Source organism: Juglans microcarpa x Juglans regia, chromosome 4D (assembly GCF_004785595.1).
Source record: "Juglans microcarpa x Juglans regia isolate MS1-56 chromosome 4D, Jm3101_v1.0, whole genome shotgun sequence".
In the NCBI taxonomy this organism is placed as follows: Eukaryota; Viridiplantae; Streptophyta; class Magnoliopsida; order Fagales; family Juglandaceae; genus Juglans; species Juglans microcarpa x Juglans regia.
The window spans coordinates 11,840,922-11,850,884 of record NC_054600.1 but is presented as its reverse complement, the minus strand read 5'-3'; the positions used below and the strand labels follow the sequence as shown (position 1 = coordinate 11,850,884).

At 36.9% G+C, this 9,963-nt stretch overlaps 1 protein-coding gene across 1 annotated transcript; it reads left to right on the top strand.

Moving 5' to 3' along the window:
- The first annotated feature begins 518 nt into the window (after positions 1–518).
- LOC121260140 (cysteine-rich receptor-like protein kinase 10) lies at positions 519–980 on the top strand. Its single transcript, XM_041161986.1, has one exon. The coding sequence runs from the start codon at positions 519–521 to the stop codon at positions 978–980; it is 462 nt and encodes a 153-aa protein (XP_041017920.1).
- Positions 981–9,963: the final 8,983 nt, after the last annotated feature.

Genomic DNA, 9,963 nt, shown 5'->3' with positions numbered 1-9,963 from the left:
TCAAAAAACAAAAGAGGGGAGAATCTTTGAGTGGCATGTTGAAAAAGAGGGGTAAGAAATTCTTTGCTCCTCACTTGCTTGATGTTTTGGCCCTTAAAGCTTTTCTTGCACCCTTTGATAGAGGAAGACCATGGGATGAATGATGGGTCTTTATTGAAGAAGTTTCTTACATTCTTCTTGTTGAAATCATTCTTGAAAAGCTAAATGCTCATGCACAAGAGGAGGCTGGTCCTTCTCAAGGAAAAGTCAGAGTTGCAGTTGATACTGAAGCACCAGCTGTAAGACCTGCAAATGGAGTTACTTGCCCCAATTCAGAGGCTGTGGAGGCTATTTTGCAAACTAATGAGGCTACCTGGCAAACTAATGAGGCTTTAGATACTGCACCAGTGACTCATGAATTTCAGGGTATGCATTGTCAAGAGAGAAACAGGCATAGGGTGAGGTGCTTGTATCTGAAGAGTACCAAGGGAAGGGACTTCTAGTTTTATGAGTTGGATGTATTCACGGAAAAATGTGGAATGACAAGGGACCATCTGCCAGCTGAGTATGCCACGATCCAAGTGATAGATAATTTTTCAGATTCAAATAAGTTAGGAATTGGAAGATTTGGCACTAAGTACAAGGGTGTACTTCTAGATGATAAGACAGTAGCAGTTAAAAGGTTGTCGAGGAAATCATGGCAAGGCTTGGAAGAATTTAAAAATGGGATCATAGTTATTGCAAAATGTCAGCACAAAAACCTAGTGAAGCTTTTGGGATGTGCAATACCAGGCCATGAAAAGTTGCTTGTTTACAAATTCATGCCCAATAGAAGCCTTGATTTATTTATATTCAATTCGAAAAAGTTCAGCCAGCTTGAATGGAGGACATTCTACGCTATTATTGTTGGTATTGCTAGAGGACTTCTTTATCTTCATGAGGACTCCAAGCTCTATGGGTTTTATAAACCTCCTTCCCTATTTGGCTTACACAAAGGGTGATGAGGGAATGCAGAGGGTGATGGGTAAGAAACTTTTCACTTACTATTTGCTTGATATATTGCAACTCAAGGTTGTGTTTGAGTGGTAAGGGATAAAACTATTAAAAATTGGTGGATTTCATTTGATAAAGGAACATAGCTTGAGGCCATTTGACAGAAGAAAGGGAAAAGAAATTGTGAAGAATCATTGGGTGAACAAAAATTTGGATAAGAAATTGTTGTGGGTGGAGAAGGTGTGCACAGAGAATCAAGTTTACCAAATGGGAAAAAAAAAATCGGTGCAGTTTCATAACTTTTTGAAGATGAAACTGAAGATAAGTTGCAAGATGCTATTCAAGAGAATCATGAATTCCTTTCCAGGTGTATTAATGAAAACATAGGTTTTAACGGTGGTAAACCACTGACAACATGCATTAATGTTAAATGCCTTATTCACTGGCATGCCCTTGAGTTTGAACAAACTCAAATGTTTGACTTCATAATAGAAGGGTTCTCAACGTGGGTCAGCTATTTAGCAACTAATAGCTCATTTCCAAGCTTATTTTTTGAGTGGAATATATGGACTCCGTTTATTGATGAATCTACAACAGGTCTTAGATGGGATTGGCAATGGATTTTCCCAATAACATGGTGTTGTGGCTCATATGATGTGCAAAGGAGTTTTTTACTTCAATAAAAAAAATATGAGACTCTTGATATCAAGAAATTAGTTGTTGAGTCGGTCCTCATATTTCCTAGGCTCTACTAGCTGCCTCTCTCGAAGAAATACAGCTAGAAAGGTTTGGGAACTTAATCATAGAATTTTATCATAGCTCTAAACTTTGAGGACAAGGTTCTTTAAGGGGAGGGGATTGTTATGAACCGGAAGTGGAACTTGCCGTTTGAAGTTGCTACTTGGAGAAACGACGTTGCAAGCTTAAAGGCAGAGAGTTACAACTTGGGCTGATTTCTATTATACGGCACAATTTTAATAAATGTAGTGTAGTGTTTTAAAAGCAGTAAAACAATGTAGTTTCCTTATATTCAGTCTGTTATTGTTTAAGGGTACTGTAGTAATTTCTTAGGCATCTGTTATATAACCCACGCCTAAATGGTGGGAGGGACATTCTGGAAGATTATTATTGAAACACTTTCTCGTTTTTCTTGAAGAAATTAGGGATCTCGAATACTACAAGACGTAGCCATTTCCATCACCATTTTCTTCTATGTTCATTTCCTCATTTCAGCAAACACCTAGATTGCATTCTATAGTTATCTACGCATCAACAGACTATTTCATATCCATTCCATTTACAAAACAAAGAAGAATAACAGGACCATTACATCCACCACCTTCTTTTCTTCCTTTTTTTTTTTTTAATTCAATACTTTGCTACAGTTGCAGGGCTTAGCAGCCCTTTGCGCTGCAATTGCAGGGGCGCTGGTGAGGAGGTTTCCAGCATCCTCCTGGTGCCAGAACATACTTTTTATTTATTTATTTATTAACAAAATACATCAAAAAGAGACACTTTCATCACCAATACGAACTACACAGCCCACCTGCAACGCCATACAATGAGTTACCGATGAGGGTACTCAAACCCCGTTAAGCTGCTCTCTTCCTTCTTCAATTTTCACATACCAAGACCAACACATAGATATGAATCAACCGAAAAACATGAATTTCATGAGCATGTAAAACCGAAGTAATAACATACCCAAACAGAACAACGTAAACTTTTCCTCTCAGACCAAAAATAAAATTAACATAAACTGAGAAAAGCACGTGGAGGCCATGAAGTAAAATGAATATACTGTTGTTATATATCTACAATATATTTTACTTGAGATCATAAAATATCTATTATAACACCCCATCAAACATACCAAGAGACCATAAGGATAATGGTGTTTTGGCCATATTAAGGGACTTAGTAAGTGAAGAATAGGAAGCATCTAGAGCCATAAGTTAGGAATTCCTTAAAAGAGCATTTTTTTGTCAAAGAACCCATAGGAAAATTTCAAGAAAGAACTTACTACCTTGATGGGATTAAAGATAAAACCCATAATATCTTGAGGATCTTAGCTAAAAGGAAAGTGGGCTTAAGCATAAAAGTTAAATGATCCAACTCTTGAGGAGAAAACTAAATGAGCCCAAGGTAAGGCCCTAATTTGAATGGACCAAGGCCCAATAGGAAGCCCAACAACTAGGCTCAAATCCAAATGGGCCAAGGCAAGAACTAAAGCCCAAAGACTAGGTCCAACCAAATGGACTAAGACCCAATTTAAAAAGCCCAATCCAAAGCCCTAAAGAAAGCCTAGTTCAAAGTATAAAACTTGGGGCCAAAGTTGCCCGACTTGGAGATCAAGTTTGAGAAACTTGCACACCACCCATTGCCTTATGAATTCAACACCAAGTGCACTTTGACCCTTCTAAGTGGTGCCCAAAGAATTCCTTAGCTGCCAAGTTTTACTCTTCCCCAAGGGTTCAAGAGGACAACTTCTGATTTTGTATGACTAACTAAGACAAAAACTAAAACAATTAGCATGAAAATTGTATATCAGCTATTGGACTTCAAACCGATCCATTTGAGAAAAAGTTTTTCAAAACTAAGACTTTATCTCTTTAAATTAGATTAAATATTAGCCAATCTAGATTAAAATTAGGTAACAACACATGTCATGACCATATGGGACGTGTCAAAGCCAAACACTCCTCCCAAACAACTCGCTAAGTACAAACCGAATACCCTTCAATACATGCCATTGATTGCTTAACTTAATTTGCATAAAATTTGTGAAACAACCATAACCCCACCTCCATAATCAAATCTAGAAATTTAGATTTAGAATAAAGACAATAGGCGACACTCCCTTACACACTCACAAAAGGAATAGTGCACTAAGAAGCAAAGCGTGCATTATCACCTTACACCATTCAAACAAACAAAGTCAGTCCATCTTTAGGCTATAGGCTTTGTCCCCAAGTTAAAAAGAATAAGAGTTCCAAGACATTCAAATCTCCTTTTTGACCCCTCATATTTTATTTTGTTAAGAGTTGAAAGAAAGAGGATAGAAGAAACCAAAGACACATTCTTGGTAGAAAGACACATTGGGCATCCAAACTTAATTTCTCTTCCTTCCATCTGCCACCAAGTCTCCACCATTTCCAACTAGACTCCTTACGCGTTACCTTAAGCAAGGAAGAAGTGCCAACTCATGTCATTCCCTCTAGCAACATGCCAAACCTATGCACCTCACTCCAAGCACCAATTAAGTGCAATCAGGTACCTCTTGAATGAAGCCATCGATTTGAGTCAAGTTTGAATGAAAACTTTTGAAGTAAAACAACCCTAATAGAAGATCATTGATGGAAAAATTGGACATAGCTTGAAGACCTAGGTTGCATCACTGTACACATACAAAAAAGGAGCTATACCTAGCATCTAGCTGAGTATCATCATGAACAAGCTTGCAAACCACCTTCTATTCTCACTCCATCCCTTGGTTCCCAAGCAAATATTGAAGTACCAATGCATTCAACCATTATTTGACATGTAATCCTTCGCTTTACCACAAGAACTTGAAGGAAAAATTGAATAGAAGATTGAAGAAGCCAAATGGCTCTTCTCGGCCACCAACACAACACTCACCTCTCTTCCACCTCTTTCACCAAGAAGCCAAGTTTCCCTCACTCTCATCTCTTTCTTGTACCAGAAAAGAATCACTTTTACACCTACTAAGCCATTAGAGTTGAACTAGCTAAGAGAAACAAGTGGTTTTAGGCAATGGTTTTGAAGGAGATAGGGAATCCGATCATGAACTAGCTATGTTCATAGAAATTCGTTCAAACTTTAGAAAATTTTCACCCTACGCCCCACAAATTCAGAAAGGCTTCATCCTTAGGTAGACATGAGATTCTCATAGCTGCACATAAGAAAGCAAAGAAGAAACATCATCATAACCCCTAGCTGATTACATTATGGTAAACCTATGGGTGAGTTGTTGGATGAACCATGTTTTGTTGGATGAACCATGTTATGTGTTGTTTCTTGAATGTTTTTCTTCTTCAAATGAAGTTTATAAATGGCACCTCTCATGCCTTACTTCATTCCACACCACATGCATAAGAACTTGAGTAATATAGAGAGAAGTTTCAAAAGAGTGAGAGAGAGCTATAGCCGATCATTTTGAAGGGAAGCTACAACCTAGATAGAATTTCCATGGTAAACACTTGATTCAAGTTGCTTGAGAGTTATATAGGAGTCGAAAACATGGAAGTTATGAAGTTGCGTGGTTTGGTGAAATTTAGCAAAGATTACAAGTCAAAGTGCTTATTGGTTAGTGTATGGCTTTTAGTGACTAAAGTTCTAACTTTAAACACATCTCTTGTTTCAGCCACCTCATCTTCATAGCTCAAAAAGTTTGTAAGTTGACTTCTAACTTACTTTGGATAACTATATATGACTTTGTGTAAATGCCACATTTATGATATAAAATTATTTTGATCATGAAATGCATTATAACATATGAGGAGCATTCGGTCACTTGATCCTGACATGTGTTGATTTTACATTGTTTAGCATGACGCATGAAAATATATCATTTTACATGAAGTATATTACTTGTTATAAAGAGTAGCACATGTCACCAAATATGTTTATCATGAGCATAACATGAAAAATACCACCATCCAATGCAAGGATAAGGGAATGTCTTAGTGGAACTCCTATGTTCACTCTGGAGTGATTAAAAATGGAATGGTAACTTCTGAGTTGATGAAGAACAGTCAACGAACTTCGAGTGGTTCCCTTCAAAGGATTCTAGGGAGTCGTCGAATTATAGTACCTAACTCTAGTGGGTGCCCAAGTTATAAAAAGTTATGACCAATGCATTGAAAATTATCTATGCAGATCTAATGACATTGTTCAAATTAAAAGTTAGGCTACAGTAACCAACAGGTACTCACGGTGCAAAATGGGGAGCCATGTTGATACCATATTTTAAGATGAATCATAATTAAAGAAAGAAAAGAATTGGACTAATAAAGATGAAATGTGTGAAATGTTCTTTGTAAGAAAATGTGCATCTAAGTTTTCTGAAATATGTTGAGGAATTTGGATTGAAAACAAATATAATTCTTTTCTCTGCATCTCATGCATTCATATCATGTTTATTATCTGTCATGTTTATATTATCGCTCTGGTTTCCTTCAAAGGATTCTAGGGAGTCGTCGAATTATAGCACCTAACTCTAGTGGGTGCCCAAGTTAGGCTACAGTAACCAACAGGTACTCACGGTGCAAAATGGGGAGCCATGTTGATACCATATGTTAAGATGAATCATAATTAAAGAAAGAAAAGAACTGGACTAATAAAAGATGAAATGTGTGAAATGTTCTCTGTAAGAAAATGTGCGTCTAAGTTTTCTTAAAGATGTTGAAGAATTTGGATGGAAAACAAATATAATTCTTTTCTCTGGATCTCATGCATTCATATCATGTTTATTATCTTTCATGTTTATATTATCGTTGTATATGTTGGTTGTTAGTTTACTGAGATTTCAAGAAATCACATTATATTAGCTCCAACTCCAATAACATTCAGGATGGTAGAAGTTGTAGCAGAACCCAAAAATTGTGATGAATGCCAACCCTTGGTTGAGGATAATTGAGGAGGAGTTAGACCCAGACTGCTAGTTGGAGTTAATTATGATATTCTTAGAGATGGTCTTGCATGCCATTTAGCGCGTGTGAGAGATGCTCTGAAAATGTTTTGTTTTAAAACCCCATCAACCACGACTTGAATAAGGAGATATATTCTCCATTTGTTTGTAAGTACTATGTACCCGCATCATGTTACAGACTTTTAAATGAGGTGTTTATGAATGTTAATGAAGTTATCTTTTTAGTTACTCTAGTACAAAATTTTTACAAGTCACACTTTCGCTGCGATTGTTACATACTGCTAGATGAATTATAGGTTGCATTGCATGTTATCTCTCATGAACGGGGATATGTGACTGTGTGTTAGTTGTCCACTGTGCACCACCACTGCTGCCGTCGTGCTCCGCCACTCCTGCCACTACCACAGTAAGTTGTGTGTCACTCTGTTTTCGTGTAAATTTCTAGGCATCAGCAAATTTAACTAACTATTTTCCATCTCGTAGCGATGTGCACGCACACTTGTTGGACCCTTTAGACGATGCGCTTGATCATCTAGATTGCCTGTTCACGTTGTAAGTAACTCTTCAGTGCGAACCTTGAGTTTAAAATGTAAATTTATCATTAATTCTATTTGCAGTCTGGTTATGTTATGAAGGGCCTTGGGCCTAGCGAAGTGTTGGGTTGATAATTGTAGTTGTTGTTGGAAATTGGGTTGTGGGCCGGATGGAGGATGAGATTACGCGTGTAGTTGGGTTGGTGAAACTGTGAATATTGTGACTATTGTGATGTTGTATATTGTCTAATGTGTGCTATGCCATGTCATTCAATATACTGTCTGTCATGCATCTGTATTTTTTACTGTAACTACTATTGGTTCTGATTATTTAACAGTGCTTATACCATGTTGTGTGAATTGAAAACTGAGTTTTCGTATATTGGTGATATCATGTGGGTGTGTGCTTATCATGACTCCACTCCGAGATGTGGCATTATCTCAATGTACCTCATTTGGTCACTCGGAAGAGTAATAAACTGAGTGACGTCCCCTGGGTTGTCATTGGGCGACAACGGGCTAGAACGAGACAGTAACGCTCTCATGCCAACTCCATGGCCTCTCTTCTGGCGGGGCCTAGATCATGGTCACGTACGCACTAGGCGCGGAGCTGGACATCTCTCTTTACGAAGTCACATGCACGGTCATTACCCATGATGTGACGAAGGGACCCAGGGTGTGCGTATGGTCCATAGGAGAGACCATGGTGCATCCGTAATAAATGGCTGTGTTTTCAGCCAAAGGGGTTTTTGGCGTGAGTGTTTTATTTACATGTATTATTTTTCGAAAAGGGTGGAAGAAATAGATATTGTGGTCTTTTGTTTGTATGGCTGTCTTATTTTGTTGGTTGTATAAGTGCATGTTTCAAACTCTTGGTTGTTGCATGTTGATTACTTACTAAGATTGCGAAATCTCATTATGGTATTCGCACATACGGTTCTGTTTTATGGAACCGTAGACTTTGATGCAGAGGATGAATAAGAGCAGGAGGGATCGACCCCACCATAGGAGTGAAGACTTGGGGACTTGTTCCTTGTTTTGTTGCTATGTTGTTGCCTTCTCTTATCTAGTCGAATGACTGTATTAGTTTATAGATTATTTTTGTTGGAGTTTGTAATTTGAAATTTTGGTATCCTTAGTAGTTCAAACTGCCCCTTTTTACTTCTTCGCTGCATCTATAACTGTACACTTTTAAGTTGCATGCTTGCACACACTTTCTTTCAAGTTGTGCTTGGGGTGTGTGATCCGTATGGTCCGTGCCTCGGCGTCGCGACTCCTTCCAAATCACGTGGGGGTCGAGGGCACCACACTGATGCTTTAATACCACATGTTTAAATATTTTAATATGAAACAATAAATATTGGGATGTTCGATTTTCTATGATCCATGACACTAAATAATAATAGTTAAAAACATACCTCTCTCTATTATAATTTGATGAAGAATCTAATCTGACAATGAGATAAGGATCACCCTAACAACTTTACCTCCAAATATCTCTCGATAGCTAGAGACACAATCATGTTGTAGGTGAGAACTAGAACTGAGCACCGACCACTTCGGAGTCGGAAGTTGGGCCCTTCGACTCAGACTGGTCGAATCCGACCTCTGACTCCGACTCCGAGATGTACAGAATCCGCTCGCCTCCAACTCCAACTTGTCGGAGTGGAGTCAGATATTTGACCCACTTTTTTTAAAAAAAAAATTGTGGGCTTTCAATTTTCAATTTTCTCAACATTACAATCTAAACTAATTAAACTTTTGATTATAACAAAAAATACAACTAAATAAAACAAGTAACATACTAACATGCATTCAAAAATTAAAAAGAAAGTCCTATTTTTACATGTATTCCCATCATTCATATCCTGATTCCACACACAACTAAATACTAATCACTACAATAAACATCCACAGACCACACCTACCATCCATCATCCACACCCATTATAATAATATTTACTTACCACTACTACAATAACATGCATTCAAAAATTAAAAAGAAAGTCCTATTTTTACACGTACTCTCATCATCCATATCCTGATATCCACATCATTCTAACAACATAAGATATCCAAAATGTTCTAAGTGCCAACTAAAATAAATGTTCCCAACAACATTTAAATATTTAATTACGAACTTCTAAATGTACCAAAATAAAATAAATTACAAACTTCCAAATTACAATATTCTAAATACCCAACAAATGAACCAAAATATATTAAATGTTACAAACTTCCAAATGTTCTGACTTTCAAGTCGTGTCTGAAAAAAAAATGAAAATATTAGTAAGGAAAACAACCCAACTTTAATTAAATATGAAAAAAACTTTAAACAAACATAAAAAGTACGTATATTACATCTTATTAGGAAGATGCAGAATCTTACATAGTTGTAATATTCTTAAAAAACCTATTAGGAGGAATGGATTCATTTAGCTTGTTTGAACTGAGGTCTCAGAAATTTAAATAAATATGGTATAAACAAAGTAGAAGTAGTTAGTAAAGTTGTCTTTGAAAAGTAAACAGAATTCAGCATGAATCATTAAGTATTTTGGATAGTAACTCAAACCTCAAAGGCTCAATATGTCAAATTGTCAATCATCTTCACGAAGTAAGTTGGCCATACCAGTGATTAATTCTACATTAAGATGTTAAAGTATAGGAGGTTAGTATCACAAAATGTCAAAATCAACATATATAACAACTTAAAAAAATCTCTAAATACATTTCCTGAGTCTAACTTATAACTCTCTGCATCATCAATGGCATCCGTATAATTTTGAC

What these genes read in the sequence shown, in the direction of transcription:
- LOC121260140 (XM_041161986.1), top strand. Translation starts at nt 519, where the DNA reads ATGACAAGGGACCATCTGCCAGCTGAGTATGCCACGATCCAAGTGATA.